This window comes from Trematosphaeria pertusa (genome assembly GCF_010094035.1).
Source record: "Trematosphaeria pertusa strain CBS 122368 unplaced genomic scaffold BU26scaffold_2, whole genome shotgun sequence".
Lineage (NCBI taxonomy): Eukaryota > Fungi > Ascomycota > Dothideomycetes > Pleosporales > Trematosphaeriaceae > Trematosphaeria > Trematosphaeria pertusa.
Window position 1 is genome coordinate 3,014,541 of NW_022987213.1, and position 20,896 is coordinate 3,035,436.

The 20,896-nt window shown below is 55.6% G+C and overlaps 10 protein-coding genes across 10 annotated transcripts; 8 read left to right on the forward strand and 2 right to left on the reverse strand.

The window, feature by feature from the left end:
* Window positions 1-1,108: 1,108 nt before the first annotated feature.
* On the forward strand, window positions 1,109-2,758 carry BU26DRAFT_583797 (uncharacterized protein; the record flags this gene model as incomplete). The annotated part of the gene is made up of 2 exons (XM_033834579.1): window positions 1,109-2,613; window positions 2,695-2,758. The coding sequence occupies 2 exons, from the start codon at window positions 1,109-1,111 to the stop codon at window positions 2,756-2,758; spliced, it is 1,569 nt and encodes a 522-aa protein (XP_033690152.1).
* An 838-nt stretch (window positions 2,759-3,596) lies between these two features.
* On the forward strand, window positions 3,597-4,151 carry BU26DRAFT_500769 (uncharacterized protein; the record flags this gene model as incomplete). The annotated part of the gene is made up of 1 exon (XM_033826521.1): window positions 3,597-4,151. The coding sequence occupies one exon, from the start codon at window positions 3,597-3,599 to the stop codon at window positions 4,149-4,151; it is 555 nt and encodes a 184-aa protein (XP_033690153.1).
* A 953-nt stretch (window positions 4,152-5,104) lies between these two features.
* On the forward strand, window positions 5,105-6,672 carry BU26DRAFT_559769 (uncharacterized protein; the record flags this gene model as incomplete). The annotated part of the gene is made up of 2 exons (XM_033832741.1): window positions 5,105-6,482; window positions 6,548-6,672. 2 exons carry the CDS (start codon window positions 5,105-5,107, stop codon window positions 6,670-6,672), a joined length of 1,503 nt encoding a protein of 500 aa, XP_033690154.1.
* Window positions 6,673-6,885: 213 nt separating this feature from the next.
* BU26DRAFT_475836 (DUF1769-domain-containing protein) lies at window positions 6,886-8,417 on the forward strand. Its single transcript, XM_033825553.1, has 3 exons — window positions 6,886-7,180; window positions 7,321-7,945; window positions 8,053-8,417. The coding sequence occupies exons 1-3, from the start codon at window positions 7,021-7,023 to the stop codon at window positions 8,228-8,230; spliced, it is 963 nt and encodes a 320-aa protein (XP_033690155.1). The 5' UTR covers window positions 6,886-7,020; the 3' UTR covers window positions 8,231-8,417.
* On the reverse strand, window positions 8,308-9,681 carry BU26DRAFT_514925 (Isocitrate/isopropylmalate dehydrogenase). The gene is made up of 3 exons (XM_033827942.1): window positions 9,634-9,681; window positions 9,362-9,572; window positions 8,308-9,258 (listed from the first exon to the last, which is right to left on the reverse strand). The coding sequence occupies exons 1-3, from the start codon at window positions 9,656-9,658 to the stop codon at window positions 8,421-8,423; spliced, it is 1,074 nt and encodes a 357-aa protein (XP_033690156.1). The 5' UTR covers window positions 9,659-9,681; the 3' UTR covers window positions 8,308-8,420.
* A 565-nt stretch (window positions 9,682-10,246) lies between these two features.
* BU26DRAFT_527989 (aromatic compound dioxygenase) lies at window positions 10,247-11,370 on the forward strand (the record flags this gene model as incomplete). Its single annotated transcript, XM_033830820.1, has 4 exons — window positions 10,247-10,445; window positions 10,493-11,022; window positions 11,075-11,207; window positions 11,267-11,370. 4 exons carry the CDS (start codon window positions 10,247-10,249, stop codon window positions 11,368-11,370), a joined length of 966 nt encoding a protein of 321 aa, XP_033690157.1.
* A 689-nt stretch (window positions 11,371-12,059) lies between these two features.
* BU26DRAFT_416558 (fatty acid desaturase) lies at window positions 12,060-13,547 on the forward strand (the record flags this gene model as incomplete). Its single annotated transcript, XM_033823165.1, has 3 exons — window positions 12,060-12,279; window positions 12,336-13,159; window positions 13,215-13,547. The coding sequence occupies 3 exons, from the start codon at window positions 12,060-12,062 to the stop codon at window positions 13,545-13,547; spliced, it is 1,377 nt and encodes a 458-aa protein (XP_033690158.1).
* Window positions 13,548-14,356: 809 nt separating this feature from the next.
* On the forward strand, window positions 14,357-15,253 carry BU26DRAFT_559774 (uncharacterized protein; the record flags this gene model as incomplete). The annotated part of the gene is made up of 1 exon (XM_033832742.1): window positions 14,357-15,253. The coding sequence occupies one exon, from the start codon at window positions 14,357-14,359 to the stop codon at window positions 15,251-15,253; it is 897 nt and encodes a 298-aa protein (XP_033690159.1).
* Window positions 15,254-15,340: 87 nt separating this feature from the next.
* BU26DRAFT_151423 (uncharacterized protein) lies at window positions 15,341-16,479 on the forward strand. The gene is made up of 2 exons (XM_033819988.1): window positions 15,341-15,700; window positions 15,766-16,479. Exons 1-2 carry the CDS (start codon window positions 15,461-15,463, stop codon window positions 16,372-16,374), a joined length of 849 nt encoding a protein of 282 aa, XP_033690160.1. The 5' UTR covers window positions 15,341-15,460; the 3' UTR covers window positions 16,375-16,479.
* A 1,469-nt stretch (window positions 16,480-17,948) lies between these two features.
* Window positions 17,949-19,170, reverse strand: BU26DRAFT_151532 (uncharacterized protein). The gene has a single exon (XM_033819990.1). It carries the CDS (start codon window positions 18,981-18,983, stop codon window positions 18,153-18,155), a length of 831 nt encoding a protein of 276 aa, XP_033690161.1. The 5' UTR covers window positions 18,984-19,170; the 3' UTR covers window positions 17,949-18,152.
* Between the last annotated feature and the right edge of the window lie 1,726 nt (window positions 19,171-20,896).

Sequence of the window (20,896 nt, forward strand, 5' to 3'; positions counted from 1 at the left end):
ATTTTCCTCTTCATCTTTATTCTCACTGTACTTTTCTTCCTCATACTTGCGCATCTCAACCCAGAACGATTCCCGGAACGCTGCGTATCTGTGCTCTGAGCGGAAGGAGGCGCGTATGGAGTGGTTCATAGCATCTGGATCCTGCATTTGTGTCGGTCTAGTGTCGGAGCATTGGATTAAGGCCATGCTGTTGATGCGCCTGCAAAAGCGGATCTTCATCCCAAAGGCGTTCTCCTTCAAAGTTTCGGCAGCAACGACGACGCCGACATATTTCCGCCGCTCCATAGATGGCCGTCAGATTCCATGAAACTGAGGACATAGAGGCGAGAGTCGCCACTCTGACCCATCCAACCGCTCAGCGCTTCGTCAAGATCGTCCGGTCGCTCCGTCTCCTTCATGTTCCCGCCGCTCCTACGCTCGAGAGCTTCCCTCTTACGGAAATTGCATAGGAAACTTTGCCACCACCAGGCGGTCTAAGCGCCGCTGTGGCAATGCTGCCATCATGTCCTGCTGAGTTTGGTGTCGCATTTGCCCGTCAAGCCGACGCTGACAGATCGGGCACGCATCATTCGCATCTTCATGTCCTCTGTCCTCCAATGTCGGAATTTACTGCTCTAAGTAGTCGCTCTAGGTATCGTATTTGACATGGTGGCCTTTCGGTGGTCAACCTATTTCGTTCAGCACTGGTGGGACTTTAGCTATCGTGGCTGCCCGCTTAGGCCTAAGGAAGTGGAGGAATTCTGCGATCTTGTGGCGAGCGTTGAATGATTCCAGATGCGAGCAATTTCGAGCTGAGCGTGGCTACAGATTTTCATCCAAATGAATTTGGCCTTCGGCGTTTTGACATTGTTCGAGTACGACGCACCGCGTTGCTCGGCCAAAGTGAATTCACTACAACATCCACACTCGTATGCGCCAATCCCAAAATAGGCTAGCCCATAGTGCAACTCCCTCAAATTTTGTCTTTACATCCGCTCCCCAAAATTTCCTCACCACCGACTCTCTGCGACGCACCTCCAACTCAACCGCAGGAACAGCCATAGACATAATTTGCTCTCCAACCGTTCGACTTCCGAGATTCCTACAACACCCACCCACCACGGACACAATGTCTGCTCCCGCTTCCCCAATTCGAGCTTCCCCGCTAGCATCTCCTGCTACCATGGCTTCTTCATCCGCACCTGCGACTGCTGCTGCTGCGGCTGATCGGATCTTCGATACCACACTGGATGTAGGATCGCCTCTCTCAGAAGTGGGACTATTCACTCACAAGTCCCCACAGGATGTTCACATGGCTCCTACGATCCATCCGACTGTCCCGGCCTCCAAGACAACGCCTCGTTCTCCCCCACTGACCCCCGATGAGGTTGAGGTTGGGCAAGATGAGAATGTTAAGGTAGGGTTGCCAGGCACTATTGGGAAGCTCTGCGCTGATCTTGAACTACAGTCCCACGCCATAGACGCCCAGCTCAATGATTTACATAGTAGCAAACACTCGCCAGCTCCGGCAGCGAGCTCTGCAGGTCTCCCGTCTCCAGTCCCTTCTGAGACCACCGACCGATCGCCGGAGTGTCACGGTAATGAAATCGACACCCAGCAGGCTTCAAAGAAGCGCAAGCGCGGCTCGGATCATGAGAATGCGGCCAATGCTAGCAACGCCCACCAACCCGATCATGACTCGCCGCCGTCCAAGAAGCGCAATATCAGTGGCGTGGCGCAGAAGGTTAGCAAGACGCGGCAGCCGAAGGAAGATGAACGCCTCATTCGGCAATCGCGTGATCTGGAGCTTCTGATGAGGAAGGAAGAGGTATCCATCGCTGCGAAGGCCAAAGGCACGAACATCTTGCTGAAGAAATCGATCAAGGCTATGAAATATGGCCCCAAAGCAATCACCTTCGACCAGATCGAGAACAAGAAACCACTGACAAGCCCACCGCCGGGCGCTACACTACCCACTTTTTGGGATCCCTTTGCTAGAAGGCATCTACGCGAGCAGAAGGTTGAGGTGACTGTGGCGGACTCCGTCAGCCGAGACTCTCCTAACGACCCGGACGTCCGCGAGGTCTCTCTTACACAGAGCCTAAAGATTTTCCAGGTTACGACAGTTCCGCGAGGTCAGGGTGGCGAAAGTGCACACCTTGACAAGGATATCCGCAAGTACCCAACATGGTATCCACATATCTGGATCGAGGACGACGAGGGCAAACACGGCACAATCTACATTCGGAAAGTAAGCCCTGAAGACTTGAAAGCCCTGAGGGAGCAAGCAGCAGCTCGGGACAGGTTCATGATGGGACAAGGCGTCGTTCCCCGTCCCCGCCAGCGCAAAACCGCTCCAAAGGCGCCGACCCCTCCGCAGAAGCCACACCAAACTACAGGGAATCAGATGAAGCATCGGGTAGGAAAGAAGGGTAAGGCTGGCAGGGAAGCAGCTAAAGAAGGCCTGCAGGACGCGCAGAAGAATCACGGACCATCGCACTCGCCCTCTCCACTCTCGCTTTCGTCTTCGCCCGCTCCCTCACCCCCTCGTACTCGCGCTAAAGCCACCTCTAAGGCTGAGCGCCGCCAGCACAAGAAAAGCGATAGAGCTTCGAAGGTGCAGTCTGCGGCTTCGTAAGCCAGCCCCTCGGTCGTCGGGTTAAGCACGATATTTCGAATGTCGCAATGGTGCATGGCTATCTGTTCAATATTCAGTGCTTCATGCCTTGAACTTCAGCCCGCCTATGTTGCATTCATGGGCTCTCTTTCTGAAGGATGAATGTCTATTGGCTTGCGTCCTGGATGGTTATAGTCACCACAGTGGTGATTACTCAGGGTCGTGGCAACCGGCAACCGTGTTTTCCTCCAAAATGCAAGTTGATATTATTCCAAGAGTAGAGAAAGTGTAGCAGTGATAGAATTCCACGGTAAAATTTGTGCTTCGCCTCTCTTGGACTGCCTCTTTTGAAAATGCGGACGCATTTCGGAAGGTGTTGGTGGCAGGTTTCCGGACGGCTGTTCCAAACTCTTCGGTTCGCTTGAATAGGATCACGGCTCATTCATAACGGAATCAGATAATCAAGCAGGTCGCGAAAATTTCGTTTCCGGTGTTCTCACTCTAATCAAATGGTGGCCTCCGTATAGGCCCTTAGGCATGCTTACATTACGGCCGGTGAATATCATGTTTCGATGAAGTGCAAGTGACCATTGCCGCGATAGCTTTAAAGTCCGGTCCAGAGCCGACGGCGATTTGGCTAGCGAATAGACAGTACTCTATTGAAGCAGTTTTACCAAAGCTGTTAGTATTATTCTGAATAAATTTTGCTGCGAGGTGACGGTACTTACTATTGTTCGTGTATTGAGGCTCGAAACCCTAAGCCTTCACCTATTGTACCGCCACGACAATAACGAGAATAGCTATCGTAGGGCAAGCCCGCCCCCAGCACGAGACGCCCGTATAAGTATCCAACGGAGACTCCTTTCTTCTCTTGATTCTTCAGGCCACTTTCAATCCCACAACCATCAACCACTGCTCCCGCAGCACCCATTCCTCTCAAGCACCGACACGTTCCCACAAGCATAAACCACCACTCCACAAACCACCACTCCCCGACACCATGTCCGGCTACGCCCGCAACGCCCCTGTCGACATGCGCGCCGCACTCTACAACCACCAGGCGGAAAGCGTTCCCCGCCCACTCAGCAGCCATCGCGGCTACGGCGCTGGCGCCGTAGAAGCCGCCGACGAGCGTTTGGTCGAAGAAGTCCGCGCCCGCCGTGCAGCGCGCGCAACGGCTTCGGCCGCCGCCACCACCACGAAGCAACCACAACCGCCGCAAGACTCGGTCGCGGCCATCGAGGCCAAGCTTGGCGACGCCCGCAAGCAGCGAGCGGCGGCCAAGCGGCAGTACGAGCGAGCGCTGGCGCTCGAGAAGAAGCTGGAGCGCGAGCACGCGAAGGCGGTCGAGCGAGAGAAGAAGCGGAAAGAGGTGGAGACGGAGAAGCGAGAGAAGGCGAGGAGGCGTGAGCGCGCGCTGGGGATCAAGGCGCCGACGGCTGCACGTCCGGAGGGGATTCGGAAGGCTACGGTGCCGGCCAAGGGTGGTGCTGTTCGGAGGGCTGCGACTGAGAGGAAGACAGCTGGTCTGTCTGCAAGCTTCTTGGAGGAGTGATTGGTGGCGGCATCCTATCGTAGCCCAAGCACAATCGATCCGGCTCACTGCTAGTGGGCCTTTGCTCCTTGGGCGCTAGAATGACCTTGTCCTCGCTCCCCTCCGTCTCAAACTCCCACCCTTGCACGGCTAGGAAACGGGTTGATCCGCAAATATTCTTCTTCACCCATTCGCAACTCGAGCTACAAGAGACACTTCTGCGAAAGAACGGGGCATCCGACCGGCCTCAGCGCCTGGCCTCGCGCACGTTGCAAGCTGTCCCAAGCGGGGGATTCCTACCACTGGACTCGGACATGAACAAGAGCAAGGAGCCTAGAACGAAGATGGTAGAGGAGTGAAGCGACGTGGTTGACGTCTGGAGAGGAAGCACATGGCGCCCGCTGGCGTCACTCGAGGGCCCGTGCGCATACATCATCACTCATCACTCAACCTCGACCTCAAGCCGTCACCAGAGAAGGCTCCTACGCAGGCACCCTTTGTAACATTCGAATCCCGCCATTCTCGAATACCCCGTTGATTTGGACCCTAGCCTTCCGCGCTGCACGAACCGGAGAATATCTTCCAACCTGCCCAGAGAGCCACCCCACCCCGGTCGCGCATCGTTCCGATATCGCAGCAGCCTCGCCAGCCCGTGAAAAGCAGGCCCCCCGAATTAAAAAAAAGGCATCGTGCATTATCATCCGTCTTACGAAGAGGAAGAGCTTCCGCTAGGCGCGATCCAGAAGGTGCCACGGCAGCGCTGCAGCTCACCACGCCCGCGTCTCTACTTGACTTGCCGAGCGCCTCTCCACATGTTTGGGACTCTGTGCCTGGCTTGATAGGCCGACGACGCCCGACTCTACCGTATCAACCCTTGGCGTTGCCACACCTATTTACTCACCATCTGCTTGCGTCGATACTGGAACTACTCCTGACCTGCTACTCAAGCGCACCGCTGCACCAACGCGCTCGCTATGGCGGCAGTGGCTAGCCCTTCGCTCCTCACACTGCCATCCGAGCTCGTCCATCACATCCTCACCTTCCTCCCTCTGCCAGACTTGCTCTCGGTCGGTCTGGTGAGCCATGCCCTCTTGGAGCACTCTCGCCAGGACACGCTCTATCAACCCTACGTCCAGTCTCATGTACCCGGCTCGGCTGTCACAAAACCGGCGGGCCTGGGCTGGCGGGCCCTGTTCAAGCTGCATCATCCGTACTGGTTCATTCCGAAGAGCAAGATATGGTTCGCCGATAACGCGCACACTGGAAAGCTTCTCATAGCCCGATATGACCATCGAATCAATGCCATCGAGGCCTATGCCCTCGTCGCAGAGCGGCGCCAGCCCACATTCCAGACCTGGGACTGGAATCCCGAGGCTATCATACACACCTTTAGTCCCCGCATTCAGCTTGATCTAAATGTACCTGTCGTACGCTTAGACATCAACGGCTACGAGCACGCGACTGGCGATGTGGGATGCCGCCTACAGAAGGAAATCCCGATGAACCTGTTCGGCGGCTCGCCTCGATCAACTGCCAGCTTGTACTCCCGCCTCATGCTCACAAAGCCATGGCCTGCGCATATCACAACGGCAGCGACGCCCGTATGGCCGCCGCTCATATTACCCAGCCCCACCCGAACGCGCAGAGATTCACCTACGCAGTTTCGCGACCCAGAGCATAGGCCGTCTGCATTGCCAGAGCTCTCTACGGCGAGCTTTAGGATACGGAAGTGGATGGAGTTTTCCTCTCGCCCTCACGGCGTCAGTATGCGCGTTGGTGAGGACATCACGACGTGGGCCACGCTGCCGGAAGAATGCTATACGCCCACGCCGCAGAAGCCGTGGCAGGGCATCTGGTGCGGCGACTACGCCGGTCACGGCTGCGAGTTCTTGGCCATCATGCAACCAGACGATCCCAGGCCTTTGCCCGAGCGGGCAGAATGGGCAATGCGAGCGCGGGAGCGCGAAGGCAGCGGTAGCAGGGCTGCGGCCTGGAGTACGGCGCCCACAGAGGCTGCCGAATGGGACGAGCCGTGGCAAGGCGAGGCTGTACAGTCTCCTGGCGCGAATATGATCTTAGAGGACAGTGCTGCCACACCGCAAGCCCATACCAAGCAGCAGCCATGCCCGGCATCGGCCGAACGCAAGCCACCCGAGGATGAGAGCGTCTGCCACGGCCGCATCGAAGCGGTCAAACTCACCGGCGACCCAAACATACCGCGGGGAGAGTATACCTTCATAGCGCCGGATATCGGGCCAAATGGACTTCTTCGGGTTGCTACCGAAGACATGTTCAAGGGGGCTCGGGTCGTTAAGAGCGTCGGTCATATTGCGGCGCATGGTTTCAGGGATGGTATGTTAAAGCCCGGAATGAACAGAGCCTCATTTGCTTTTGATGCGTTTTCTAACCACGACCAGATGACTATATGACATCGCAACTAATCCTCATATCGTATGACCGACTAGCACAATATTGGGAGACATTTGGGCATGTGTCGTTCTATCAGCGGGTGAATATTGACGAGTTCACAAAGATACCATGAGCAGCACTGCGGTTTGGACTTAGACTTTCCTAGATAGGGTCGGGGGAGGCGTCATGCAGAATACTCCATTTCTGCCTTTCCCCTCTGTGAATCCCTGCAGTAATGGTATTGGAGTTCCTTACACTGCCGGTCCGGGAATGGTATAGCGTCTCGTGGGGAAAGAACCCTGTCGGAGCCTCGGACGTCATAGTGATCGTCAACAATTTTCCCGCCATGCACGCAGCCACGACAATTCTCCTCCGCCGCGCCCCTCTCACATTCTCAGAACCGGATCCCCTTAGCCCTACTTAGCTCGATTTGTCAAGCTTGTCCAGATCCTTTTTTCTACACTACGCGCGTGGTCTGCCCATGATGCCGCACCACGAGCAATACATTCTCCGCGTCACCGCCGGCTCCACCTACGACACGGCGAAACACGAGGACGTCCACGTAAACAGCGAGAAGCCCGTCGACATATCCTCTGATCACGTCGATGCCAGGATACACATTCGAATAAAAGACTACAGAGGTACGCTGGTCTCCACCTTCGCCCCTAGCCCTGGAACCCTCAACAAACCTCTGCGTCGCCGCTTCGCCGTCACGATGCGGGCGAACGCTCCCTCGGCCCATGGAACCCCTAGAATGAAAACGTGTTGACGCACACTACAGGCCTACCTCCAAACTCCCCCTCCACGTCGCCTTACTTCTCCACGCCCCAACACCCCTACGATCGTTACTCAATCTCCTTCTCCTTCACACCCAAGCGCTCTATATCCGGACATCACCTCGTTTTCGGCAACGACTTCGACCACCCGATCCGAGACCGCCTGCCGCCGCTCTTCGACAAAGCATTCGGCATCGTAAAGTGGTGGATAGACCCCGGGCTAGATGGCGATGTGTACGGCGACGAACCGTACCTCTATGGCGCCCTGCTGAGCAGCATAAATGTGCTAAGGATAGGGAGAAAGTTGCTCGGCGAGAAGAAGAAGCAAGAACAAGAAGAAGAAGAAGAAGAGGAGGAGGAGGAGGAGGAGAATACCGTGGTGTATGAAGAGGGCGCCGACGGCGACGGCGAGGCGGTGCGGGAAAGACAAGGGATACCGAGCGTACCTGGCCAGCGGCAGAAGCATTTCCTCAACGAACAAAAGCGGAAGGATTTCGAGTTCGAGCAAGGGAGAGAGTACAAGTGCGATTTCTTCAATCCGTACCTAGACTTTAATGAATTCGCCTTAAAACTGGGATACGGGCTTCCGGCGATATCGATTATCGGCCATTGGGATGGCCAGCCGCTACGGTACGTGCAGTCCTCTCCCCTCTAGCCATTTTGCTCCCACCTCATTATCCATTTCTGCATGTCTGCATTTAACAATGGTCTAACTAACCAAGCACACACTCTCTCAGATACGTCCTCAAGAACAAAGCGGACAACAAGGAGCTTTTTGTCGTCATATTCCAGCTCATACCGACTGAGCAAGCTAAGAAAGAGCAAGGTGCGCAGAGTCCGGAGGACAAGTTTGAGATAGTGCACGGTGGTGCGAATGGCACGGCAGCAGGAGGCGACGATGACGAGCTGGACTAAGCGTTGCGCTTTCAACGTTGATAGGGCGTTTAGGGTTGCAAGCACACAACTCGCCGATTGGAATGGCTGGATGGTCGGAATGAGGAAGCATCGCTGCATAGAGCATACAATAACAGTAGACCTGGCAAAACCTCGCTTTTACATGGCAACTAGACTTGTACAATCTCGACTCTTATTCAAGACATTTATCCTACAATCTCTTGCACACATCTTCAATGACCTCCTCCGTCGTCGCCTTGCCTCCCATATCAGGCGTCAATAGCTTGCCTTCCTCGAGGTTCGCATCGACTGCCTCGTAAATCCTGGCTGCCGCCCGCTCCTCGCCCTGGAATTCCAGCATGAGCGCTGTCGACCGGATTGTCGCAATCGGGTTCGCAATGCCTTTGCCTTCAATGTCTGGTGCTGAACCGTGGCAGGGCTCTCCGATGACGAAGTCCTTGCCTACGTTCGCAGAGGGCACGAGACCCAGCGAGCCAACGAGTGCCGCAGCGCCATCGGACAAAATATCTCCATAGAGATTCGGCGCGACGATAACGTCGTAAGCAGAGGGTTGCCGGAATAGCTTGTACACCATCGAATCCACAATCTGCTCCTCCACGTCCACCGTCCGATACTTCTCCTCCGCCAACGCCCTCCTGGCCGTCTCCCTGAACAGCCCATCCGTCTGACTCAGCACGTTACTCTTGTGCGTAACCGTGACCAGCGGCCTGCTATGTATACTCTCACCGCCCGCATCCCGGACCCTCTGCCTCCTCAGCGCAATTTCGCCCGCCATGGCGGCAATGTTGTAGCTCGCCTTCTCCGAGATGCGTTTTATGGCCTCGGCGATCTTGCTGCCGTCGGCAGCGGTGTAGGTCTTTTCTTCTTTGACGTAGAGGTCTTCGGTGTTTTCGCGCACAATGACGAGATCGACGGGGGAGGCGGAGCTGCGTACAGTTTTGACCGGGCGCACGTTGGCGTACAGGGCGAGGCGTTTGCGGAGGGCGACGATGGGGGAGGAGTAGCCTTCTACTTTGGCGGTTGGAGACCTGTTGACCGTAATCAGCACACCAGCGCTCCGCGTCCTCGGCGCCCACTTCTTGAGAGTGCAATGGCAGGCAAGGCCCCGAGGTGGTTGGTGGGTATACATACGATACCGCCCCAAACAGCGCCCCGTCGCAATCGCTCTTCAGTGCTTCAACCGTCTTATCCGGCAGCGCAACGCCCTGCCTCTGGAAGGTCTCGAAGCCAGCATCGAGGTGCGTGAAGGAGAATTTGAGCCCCAGCGAGGAAGGGAGTGCTTCGAGGATGCGGCGCCCCGCAGGGATGACTTCGCGGCCTATGCCGTCGCCAGGGATGAGGCCTGGCAACGGGTCAATACATGAAGTAATCTTGGGGGGAGGTTTGCCCCGGTAGAGAAATACCTATCCGAAGAGTGCGAGCTGCCATTGCGAGCGCAATTGCGAGTGGTGAAGGCTGAGCTGGAAATTAATTTCGGGGTTTAGGTTGCGATGGGCCGATCTTCGGAGGCAGGCAGGCTAAGCTTGTTAAGGCTAGCCTTGAACTACCGGCTGTGTCCGCCGCGGGAACTCCCCACCGGCCTATGACTCTATGCCCATTGGGAAGTATGTCTCGAAACTCGGATCACAAGACCCTATGGATTCGTTTCTGCTCTGGCTTCCCAGGCTCAAAGACAAGATGAGTGTCTACAGACTCTCCTCACCTCACGTCCTCGTCCTACCGTAGATCAGGAAGGACCGTAGATCAGAAAGGATGGCGCACCTGGCGCACTCCAGAGGTGAATGAGGAAACCTTGGAAGCATGTTTGCTGCCCAGGTGATAGAGGCCCCGGGCCCTACACAGGACAGCGGCGTGATCTGGGACTGGCCATCGCCTCTCCTCCTCTCCTCTCCTCCTCTCCTCTCCTCCCTGTTTCCAGCGTCACCCTTGCATCCGATATTCACTGGTTACACGGCCTACACCCCCTCCACTATGATTCTCTCCAAGGTCGCCCGGCTCCTTGTCGCGGCTCTGGCCATGGCCGGAGCCAAAGCCCATCCGCATCTCTCGCCAGAAGAAATGGCCGACTATCAGCGGGAAATTACCCGCAGCACCGAGACCCTAGGACGCTGCCTCGAGTTGCCGGGCATGCAGCGGCTGAATGCGCGCATGGCTGCACAGCGCTCCGAGGCTCTGCAGCATCTACGCAAAGCTCGCGGTATCGATACCAGCGCCTGTATGTTAGGTTTCCGACTTACACTGCAAGCGCTTACACTAGCATAGACATGGGTCCGCGCGACAAGCCGGCCCTCGAGAAGTGGAATGGCATGAGCCACGAACGATACGTGGGCCCGGGTGTTTCCAAGGATCCCCAAGATCTGTTCCACTTCAAGTGGTCCGACAAACCCGTGGCAAAACCCGCCGGGTGCATCTTGACTCCGGAGTCCATCTATGGCCCCTATTGGCAAGAGGAACAGCCGCAGCGCCAGGATATACGTGACGGCCGGAAGGGTGTCTACCTGCGTCTAGCTCTACAGGTCATCGACCTCGACACCTGCAAGCCGCTTCGAGGCGCCCGCGTCGATGCGTGGCATACCAACGCCGAGGGTGCCTACAGCAGTAAGGCCGACTCGTGGCTCCGGGGCTGGCAGCCTACCTCAGAGTGGGGTACTGTGAGCTTCGACACCATCTTCCCGGGACACTACTCCGGCCGTGCCACGCACGTCCACGTCACTGTTCGACAGCCCAATGCGAAGAGCATCGTTCACTCTGGCCAGATCTACTTCGATGAGTGGCCTCGTCGGTTGGTTGAGGTAATTGGTTTCGACCCCCAACCTTTTCACACACATCCGCTAACTTTCACAGACGAAAGATCCATATACCAAGAACAAAAACAAGCTAGTCCATACCGTTGACGACGCTTGGGCACCTGATGCAGCGTCTAGCAAATACGACCCGTTCGCACAGTGGGCTTGGCTTGGATATCCGCGGATCGATGGTACGTATTCGCTGCCTACGCCCCCCGCCGCTTGACTGTAACCGCACTGACGGCTACAGATGGTGTTCTTGCCTGGATTGCAATGGGTGTCAATCTCACTGCTCCTGTGAAACAGCCTCCGGACCGGAAGCGCAGCTTCCTCAACGATCACCTTGAGCACTAGTTGGGAATGAAGCGCGTCGGAAAGGTGTCTCTAACTTTAGTATGCTTTCAACCTTCAATCAGGACGGGCTTAACAAAGGCTGATGATATGGGTGCATTGCATGATAGGTCGAAGTTGAGACCGTTCTTGATAGGCATATGCAACGAGCATAGGAGAAAACGTTCGTCTTCAATACCTCACTCTTTCGTCACAGTTCCAAGCGTGTTGAATGCCTTTGTCAATGCCGGCAGTCGCGTCTGGCGCAATTTTGGTGCGGATTGGTGTTGAAGTACCTAGGTAGATGGCATAAGGGCGGGGCCGCTGATTGGCTGCAGCGTCGGCCTGAGTAAGTGGCCGGGGAGTGGTTGCCGTTATCAGATTGCGACGCGCGACGCCAACCCCCCACTCACCCTGCCCCTCGACCATCACAGGCCTGTATTATTACAACCTTGGAACTTTGCATTGCACAACCCTGTCTACCTATTGCCTAGCACACTCCGCTTCACGTGCTGCCTGCTCAATCGTCCCACGCACGCGCCACAGAGCCGCCGGTGGCGAATTTTCGCCGTTCCTCGCTTCCCCGACCGACTTTTCGTCGGCAGACCTCACGCTCTTTCGTCTCGCACCTGTCCCTGTCCTCCTGCTTGCACTTCTGTCGCGCATTCGTCTACCAGCTTCGACTGGCTTGTAAGCTAATCCACGGGAGCAACATGGTGAATCTTTATTTTCAGCCAGATGCGCAACTCACCGCACAAGACCGCTTGGTCCTGAACATTCTGCAAAAGGACTACGAGCGATACCAGAGCAAACACAGCCAATCGCAGCCCGAAGCTTCAGAAGACTCGGATGATTCGGGAGTGAAGCACACCCGATTTGAATCGACGTCACCAGAAGGTAATTGCAGCATTGCCCAGCCCTCCCACCCAGCACGTCGACAGCCTTCGTATTGCACCCCCCTCGACTAACGTGTACAGCAGATGCCAAAGAGGTGGAAGAACAGACCATCCAACGCCTCAAGGACCTGAACAACCCCAAGTCTTCCGTCTTCGAGCCCACCGTTTTCGTCTCCGTGGACTATCCCGACATCAAGAATCCCCTCGTGCGCAAATGGCTCATCGACCCTTACGTTCGTTGGGCACGCGCCATCGTCCGCGTCGACACTGATGTTGTCATGCTCACCCATCTGTTGCTGTACTTCTCCACCAGCATCCCCTCCGCTGTCTACATGTTTTACAACTTCCACTGGTGGCACGGCCCGCTGCATTTGATCATGCAGGTATACTACATGGGGTCGTACACGCTCATGATGCATCAGCATATCCATATGCGAGGCATCCTGAACAAAAAATTTGCAGCCATAGACCTGTCTTTCCCCTACATCACGGATCCGCTGATGGGCCATACGTGGAACTCGTACTACTTCCATCATGTCAAGCATCACCATGTCGAAGGCAACGGGCCGGACGACCTTTCCTCCACCGTCCGCTATCAACGAGACGATGTTTGGAATTTTTTGCATTATGTGGGCCGATTCTACTTCTTTGTCTGGTTTGACCTACCACGATACTTCTTCCGCAAGCGAAAGCCAGAACTTGCATTCAAAGCCGGTGCCTGCGAGATTGCAAACTACGTCTTCCTGTATACCATGTTCAACCATGTCAATGCCCCGGCTACATTCTTCGCACTTTTGATGCCGCTCGCTGTCATGCGGCTGGGCTTGATGATTGGTAACTGGGGGCAGCACGCCTTTGTGGACGAGCTGAAGCCGGACTCCGATTTTCGATCGAGCATTACCGTCATTGATGTTCCAGTCAGTTATTGATTAAGTTATGATTCAACGCTCGGACGAGTGCTAATTGAAACAGAGTAACCGCTACTGCTACAACGATGGCTACCACACATCGCACCACCTGAACCCTCTTCGCCATTGGCGCGACCACCCTGTTGCCTTCCTCGTGCAAAAGAAGCAGTATTCTGATGAAGATGCTCTTGTTTTCTACAACATCGACTACCTCATGATTACGTTCAGTCTCCTGGCGAAGAATTACATGCATCTAGCTAGATGTCTGGTCCCGATTGGTGACCAGATGAAGTTAAGCCTAGAAGAAAGAGCCGAGATGTTGCGACGCAAGACAAGAAGGTTCACGGAAGAGGAGATTGCTGAGAAATGGGGAAAGCAATATGCTAGGCTGAAGTAAGGGCTGGCCGTCCCTCTACGGTGTGTCAGATGCGGCGTTTGGGTATACCACAAAAGAATGAATGAGGTCTTGCACTATAATCGCCTCGTACGAGTGGGGACGAGCTCTTGGCTAGAGCGACAGTTTATCTTCTCTTCTCGACTTTGGCACCCGAAAGCGGCTGGAGCCGCGGGCGAGACTCCCTGCTAATCCAAGTATGTGATAGCGTCTTGGCGCCACTGCACGACCTTCGCAACCCGTCCCACGGGTAGAGCCTTCGCCGCACAATCCACGCCGTACAAAAGCCACATTACATTTCCTCATTCCTTCTATTGCCCTGGTTCGGGCATTGTGGATATCCCCTTAGCAGAACTCCGAATTCCCCGGACCTGAAAGACGCTCGACGCCTTCAGCCCTTTGATCTTCCGTTTCCGACATCATAGAATCAGGTCACCATCTGTAGCTTGCTTCGAGGCCTTCAGGGCGTCTCACCGCCGTGCTTTATTGGCTTCACACCAAAAACCTCAGACAGGATATCTATGCTCGCCGAGGTGATTTCGGAAATCACCGCGAGGATGGTAAGGCTTTCCTACTCATAGTGATGGGTCTCTAAGCCCCCTTCCATCGCAAATGCGCACAGGGCAATGCCGCGTTATCCACGCGTATCTGCTCCTTTCTTTCTCTGACCCCGCCACACAGGATGGGCCAGATTTCCTCTCAGGTCTCGCATGATGCCGCGCTCATCCCGAGCCTTTAAATATGCCAACAGTGCAGTCCGGTTCAGTTTCGAGTCTTCCTTGCGTTTCCATCTACTATATTTCGAAGTTGCCATGCGGCCTGCTTCTTTTCTACTTCTTGTGACCCCTCTCACGCTTGCCCGGGCAGGCATTACACCGAGGGCCTCCTACGCAGATGTGACTGTGTCCCTTCGGAAAGATCTTTTGTCAGACTGGTATTCCGATATTGATAGCGATGACTCGGATATTGAAGGGCCCAACGACCCCGCAGGATTCTACAGCTGTGTTGGCCCTATGATCGAAGACTATCCTCAGAAGAATGAGTGGCTGAGCTTCAAGACAATGTGGGCTATTAACGAGCCCGACATCACGCTGGCAAATGGGGGTGATTCATATAACACGCATCTTCGGGAGGCCATCGAGGAGATCTCAGTAAAAAGTAAAGTCGACGCAAGGCTCATCCTCACGCTTGTCTTGCAGGAGGTATGGCATCGTTCCCTCACATTCTGGGTGATATCGACTGCTAACAAAGTGGAGTCCTCCGGGAACATGTCTATTGGGTGTACCGGGAAGACAGACTGCGGCATCCTCCAACACCGGGGCTCCCGCAAATTCGACCGAAACCAGCCCAAGCAGAGCATCACGAATATGCTCATCGACGGCATCTACGGAACGGCCCCGAACCCCGCTCCCGGCACGCCATACGGCTGGCCTGGTTACCTGCACCTCTTCAACGGCTTCCAGGAAGGTCTAGAGTGGCTGGGCGATGCGCAATTCTGGCGCGGAAACCCATACGCGGCGGGTCATTTGTATAACGCGGGGTCGATCGGGAGTGAGAATCTAACGACTATGGATGGAGGCGTTGAAAGGAGCAGGTATTATGCGAACGACATGGTCAGTCGGTTGCAAGGATGGAACGGGCGAGGAGAAGGGTGTTTGAAGAGTCGGCAGTGTCGGGCACATGGCTTTGAGGGCAGAGTGTGCTACTAGGGGTCGTGACCAGCGCCGATCATCGCTTGTTTTCATGTCTTAGTTCATCTGCATCTCAGGCTCAATATCCGCCGTGCGCTCCTTCCAAGTCTTCTGTGAGTGACGTCTTGCACCCCCGCCATCCGAACCTCTACTTCCGACTCCAAACCGCACCGCTTCATGCTTTTGTCCCTCCCTACGCAGCATTGCTAATCCGCTGTATCTATCATGTCGAGAGCGCCCCAGCTACCGGCTGACTTCCACTTGTTTATCTCGACACCCGGCGCTGTACACTCGTACCATGGGGCGGCCAGCGAGCTTCTGTTCGAATGCGCAACAGACGGCATCGTCAACGCCTGCGCCGCCAAGGACAATAGCAGTCTGCTCGCTGTCGCAGACAGTCGTTTGGTCATTCTGCATGACGCGACGCGCGGGGCTGATAGGAAGTACAGGCTGAAAAGCGGCGAGGTGAGTGGCGACTCAGCTTCCATCAGCGATCACAGCGATTTGGACAACCTGACAGACAAGCGTAGGGCGAGCCACGTCTCCTGCTCTTCTCCCCGGACTCGCGCACCCTCTACTTCACCACCACGCTTAGCACATGCATCCAGGCATACTACATCCCGGCCGGTGAGCTTCGGCCCCCGCCCCAAACTCACCCTTCTCCGCCGAACATTCTCGCCATCTCGGAAGACGGAAACATACTTCTCTCCGCGTCCCCGACCCCACCTACGATATTCATCCAAGACTTAGGAACGGGTAGCCGCGCCTCGGTGAGATTTCAGCCCGCAGAAGCGCGATCACCGGCCGCGTTCGCGACGTTTCATTCTCACGCTCGTCCTATAAAGCCGTCTTATGTTCTATTTCTTTTGGGCTTTCAGGATGGAACGCTGTCTGCGTATAGGCTTGTCTCGCCCATGCTACGTCCATTGCACACAAAATCGCACCCCAATCAGACGCAAGCATTAATACAGCAGCCGTTGAAGGTGGGCTCTATCAGGAAGCTCCACAAGGCGGCTATGGGTGGCATAACGGCGGCTGAGTTTATCCCCGGTTACAAGTCCCGCGCTATCAGCATTGGGCATGATGGACGTTGTCGGCTCGTTGACTTCGAAGATGGGGGAACGGTGCTCAGGACTTAGCATGTTTCTGAGCCAGCAACTTGCCTGTCCGTTATCTCGAATGGGCCGATTGCCTCCAGGGGAAGGAAAGACAAAGCTGTTCTTCTGGGCGGCGATGCAGCGGATGATGAGCCCAGCTATGAGGCATCGGAGACATTGATCGCCGTCGGCACGAAATCGGGCAAAGTTCTCGTCTTCAACATCCTCGGTCTATTGGTTCATGAAGTGAGGATGGACGCTTCGATCGTTGCTCTAGAGTGGATTGGTGACATGTCCGCACCTTCAGTACTCCCGAATCGACTCACAGTCTCGCCAACGCCCTCAACCATTCATGAAAAGCAGCCCATACTCGAGTCACTCTTAGCCGAGTATGAGAAGGCGCCTGATCAAGCGTCTGATGAAGAGGCCGGGACCGTCAAGAGAACAGTGTCACCCACGAAGCGCCCCGATATGAGCAGTCCGATTACCTTAGATGGGCAACATCGGGACCTCTTCTCGCCGAACTCTCCTCAGAATAACGACATAGACGGCGCGCAGAAACCATCTAACATTTCATATGGTTCTCCTCTGCAGTTGGAACCTAGAAGAGAGCGTCCGAGGAGGAAGTCATTCCCTCGGCCTAGAATCGCAACAGAAACGTTCAAAACCCCAACGCCGCCCTCGCCTGTACGCCAGTCCCTACCAACAAGCTTGCCCATTCCAGAAAATCCGATCACGCCTGTCGCATCAAGGATACGGTCCGCACCAAAGACCCGTAAAGCCTTTGAGGTCTTCAAAGCCGATCCGCTACGAGTATCGCGATTATCATCATCACCATCTTCACACTACTCGCAATCATCAGATTCAGAAGTGTGGACAACCCCACCGACTTCGCAGAAAGAAAAACCCACTAGCCGCCTGACAAGCGCCTCTCCTGTCGCATTTGACATGAGAAACCAACAACCACGTCATGTAGCAAGCCCGCCGTCGACGGTCGCGGTGCAGAACTATTCGGACCCAGCTACAAGGCACGTGTCGTTCGCGATGCGGAACTCACCCAAGGCGGTGGACGGGGAGATGCACGTAGGTTCTTGGAAGGCTAGCTGGGCTGAACGAAGTCCCTTCCCAGCACCACCAGGACAAAGAGCAAAGAGGAATTTTAGCTTCGAACCTGGACTGCATGAGCAGGAGACGCACTGGGAACACAAATATGATGAGATCGCGAAGAGGGACGGCAGGCAGAGAGTTGACGAGGGGAGGGCACAGCCAAGGAGGACGAGTAGGGGGCGTAAGTCGGCAGAGGAACTGAGAGCGGACAACGAAAGATTGAGGCGGGAGATGGAGGTACTAAGAGAGGATTTCAGGGCATTGAAAGAGGCTGTTTTTGCTTCACTGGGGGTGAGCGAACGCTGAACCGCTGGATGGCTTCATATTCCTATCTTCCCTCGTCTTCCTAGATTCCTGTTTACTTCGTCATGCACGGTATTACACATCCTCGATGGAAATTCCTATGTCCTGCCCGGTGTTGCTCGCCATCAAGTGACTATTATCCCCGGCGCAACCTTGGGCTTCCTCTCGGCACCCGGGCTGCCATGGATATCCCTGGTAGTATGATTCGATCGGCTCAGCGCCATTGCGCCCTTCCGTTCGGCGGGACGTTCGGTTGCTTCCGCAGTCGAGCGAGGAATTCGAATTCGTCAGATTGTTTCCAGCGCTGGCTCTTTCTACGCTTTCAAGCCTTCGTTCCTCTTGCTCTCCCCTTCCCAAGCCCCTATCGCGCCCACCACTCACTCACTCACTCACTCACTCAAACCGGCCCTTCACCCCGCCGTCATCCTCCCTGTCCACCAGTGTTCCTCCTCCAAGCCACGCCGCTCCACTCCCCCTTGCACTGCTCTTTCGCCTCCCGCCGTCGGATTCCGTATTCGCCTCCACCACCGTCTTTGCCATTTTCCACAGCGCCCAGGTCTGGAAGACGATTGCGATGAGCAGGAGGAAGAGCACGACGAGGATGCCGAAGAGCGTGAAGAGAAGGAGAACGATTTCCTGGGATTGGAGCCCCGATTTTCCCATTTTGAGCGGTTTGGCTTGGTTTGCGTTTGCTTTTGCAGGTGAGAGTAGGGAGGGGACGAGTGGTGCCAGATGGGGGTGAGAAAGAAGCACGGGCCAAAGTCGGGATTTGGATTTTTGTCCGCCGAAGCAGTCGATGCTGCGTTTAGTTGTGCTGTCTTGCTCGCTCGCTGCCTGATATCGTATGGAGTTGTTCTTGATGAGTGATGGGTGGTCCGTGCCGCCGTGGTGCTCGCGTGTTCGCAGCCTCCAAAGTCCAGGTCCAGGATGCAAGTCGTCTTTAAGGATCCCAATAGTGGAGACGAGCGCAGCAGATCAGGAACCGCCGTTTTATGAGCAAGTAGCGGGAGGTCGCGATCCGACGGCTTGGCCGCGGCCAAGCCGTCGGAGGCGCGTTTCAGGACCGCGTGACCGGCTGGTTGCACAGAACGCCCAGATCCACCACGGCGCAGAGTCAGACGGACTGAGCGTGAGAACACGATGAGGCGTTCCCAGCAAGGGAAGAGGTGGCACGGATGTGAGAGGAGAAGAGAAAGTGAGATGGTAACGAGATTGTAAACTAATGGGATTACTGTAACCATGTGCCTATGGAAAGAAACGATGAATGAGAAGACCGGAGAAAACACCGCGCTATGCAATACCCAGGAGCCGACCGAACACCCATACTAGCAACAACTAATCATGATCATGCTGATGAATGACGGATGAAGAGCTATCGTGAAGTCGTGAAGATGCCGTGGTTCGATGCAGTCGTTGGAGGGTATGCAAGCGATCCGGTCCGATGTTTTTGTCTAGCCCCGCACGAAACCGTAGGACGCCGAGATGAAAGAGAGCGATAACCTGAAGAGATACCCATTATAAGCAACCGTAGACGTGAAGCTTATGGAGACAGCATATCCACATCTTGATCTTATCAATATCCCTCGTAATCAGCCCCAGCGCACGTTGCTACCGGCTAACCGACAACAGCCTCCTCAGCGTCCACCTCATCGATATCATTCTCGATATTTTCGTCAACGCCAAAGCCAGAATCCCATTGGCGCTTGGTGACCTTCTTCCTGGCACCCTTCTTGCCGACCTTGACGCGCTCGCTGACCTTGGTGACTTTGCCGTTGGCAACTTTGTGCAGGTCGACGCCCCTGGTCTTGACCTCGACACCCATGACCTTCATCTCCTGTACGGCCTTGAGCGCCTCGGCGTTGCGCTTCTTGAGCGCTGCGGCTAGTTGCTCATTTTGCTGCTGGAGCTGGCGCTGCGACTCAATGAGAGTGTCTATGGTGTTGCGCGTATCCTCTTCCTGCTCGCGGAAGCGCTCCTTCAGGTCTTCAATCTGACTCTCAAGCGTGACGATGACCTCTACACGTGTATCGCCGACAAGCCGGAGCTCCTCGATCTCGCGGGTCTTCTCCGCGAGCTGCTCCTCATGCTCGGTTGCACGCTGGGCAGCGGTACTCTGGAGGGTCCTGATGGCGTCCTCTTGAGTATTGATGACGGATCGCAGGGCATCGGACTCTTGGGCGTGAGCATCCATAATGTTGAGAAGCTCCTGGGCCTCGTCCTCAACGCGATTCGCCAGCGACTTGTTCTCTGTTACTAGTTTTTCGTTCTCGGCACGGAAGGTGGAGAGGTCGCGTTCAAGGTCGGCAATGTCTTGGGTGTTCACTGCTACTTCGTCGCGCAGACCTCGCTCGGTCTCCGCAGCCTCGCCCTTAATGCGCTTGATCTCGGCCTCTTGTGCCTGAATCTGGTTGGTGAGGTCGGTGATGTTGGCTCTCATAGTAGTCATCTCGCTCGTAGAATTATTCTCCAACGCAGCAAACTTCTGTGCCAGATCGGCGAGCTGAGCCTTGAGAGAGGCGATGCGCTCATCACGGTCGTGTTCGAGTTCCACGCGGTGGTTTGTCATCTGAGTGATAGTATCACTCAGATCGGCGATCTGCTTCTCTAGCTGGGTCTTCTGGGCCTCCAGGTCGGCAACTTGCTGCTCAGTATCCTGGCGACGCTCGGTCTCCGCATCCAGAAGCGCCTGGTGCTCGGCATCACGCGCCTGGGCTTCCTCTTCCAGAACCGCGATGGCCAGCTCCTTATCCTGCTGGACCTGGAAGAGCTTGGAGCGGAGCTCATTCGCTTGGATACCGGCGTCGTGGACGCGGGTTTCCAAATCAGCGATCCCTTCATTTGCTGTGTCCAGGGAAGCCTCAGTCTGTTCGCGTTGGGTGCGTTCGACCGCCAAATTGGTTCGGCTCTCAGCGAGCTGGGACTGTAAATCTTGGAGTTGTTCTTCCAGGTTCTCGATCGCATTGGCCTGCTCATACGTCATGGTAGCTAAGTCGTCGCGCTCACCCTCCGCCGTCTCACGGACATGCGTCTCCGCGGCAAGGCGCTCACGAAGCTGGTCCATCTCGTCGGTAATAGCGTTGACATCACCCTCTAAGCGGTCGATGCGGCCCACCAACTCATCGATGTATTCGGACTTTTGCGCAGCATCGCCTTC

Excerpts from the sequence above, each read along its gene's own strand:
- BU26DRAFT_475836 (XM_033825553.1), top strand. The coding sequence starts at position 7,021 with ATGATGCCGCACCACGAGCAATACATTCTCCGCGTCACCGCCGGCTCC. Across the intron at positions 7,181-7,320 it reads TCGAATAAAAGACTACAGAG|GCCTACCTCCAAACTCCCCC; the intron begins GTACGCTGGTCT and ends CGCACACTACAG. Across the intron at positions 7,946-8,052 it reads TGGGATGGCCAGCCGCTACG|ATACGTCCTCAAGAACAAAG; the intron begins GTACGTGCAGTC and ends ACACTCTCTCAG.
- BU26DRAFT_514925 (XM_033827942.1), bottom strand. The coding sequence starts at position 9,658 with ATGGCAGCTCGCACTCTTCGGATAG. Across the intron at positions 9,573-9,633 it reads AGCTCGCACTCTTCGGATAG|GCCTCATCCCTGGCGACGGC; the intron begins GTATTTCTCTAC and ends ACCCGTTGCCAG. Across the intron at positions 9,259-9,361 it reads GCGCTGTTTGGGGCGGTATC|GTCTCCAACCGCCAAAGTAG; the intron begins GTATGTATACCC and ends TACGGTCAACAG.
- BU26DRAFT_151423 (XM_033819988.1), top strand. The coding sequence starts at position 15,461 with ATGTCGAGAGCGCCCCAGCTACCGGCTGACTTCCACTTGTTTATCTCG. Across the intron at positions 15,701-15,765 it reads ACAGGCTGAAAAGCGGCGAG|GGCGAGCCACGTCTCCTGCT; the intron begins GTGAGTGGCGAC and ends AGACAAGCGTAG.
- BU26DRAFT_151532 (XM_033819990.1), bottom strand. The coding sequence starts at position 18,983 with ATGGTTACAGTAATCCCATTAGTTTACAATCTCGTTACCATCTCACTT.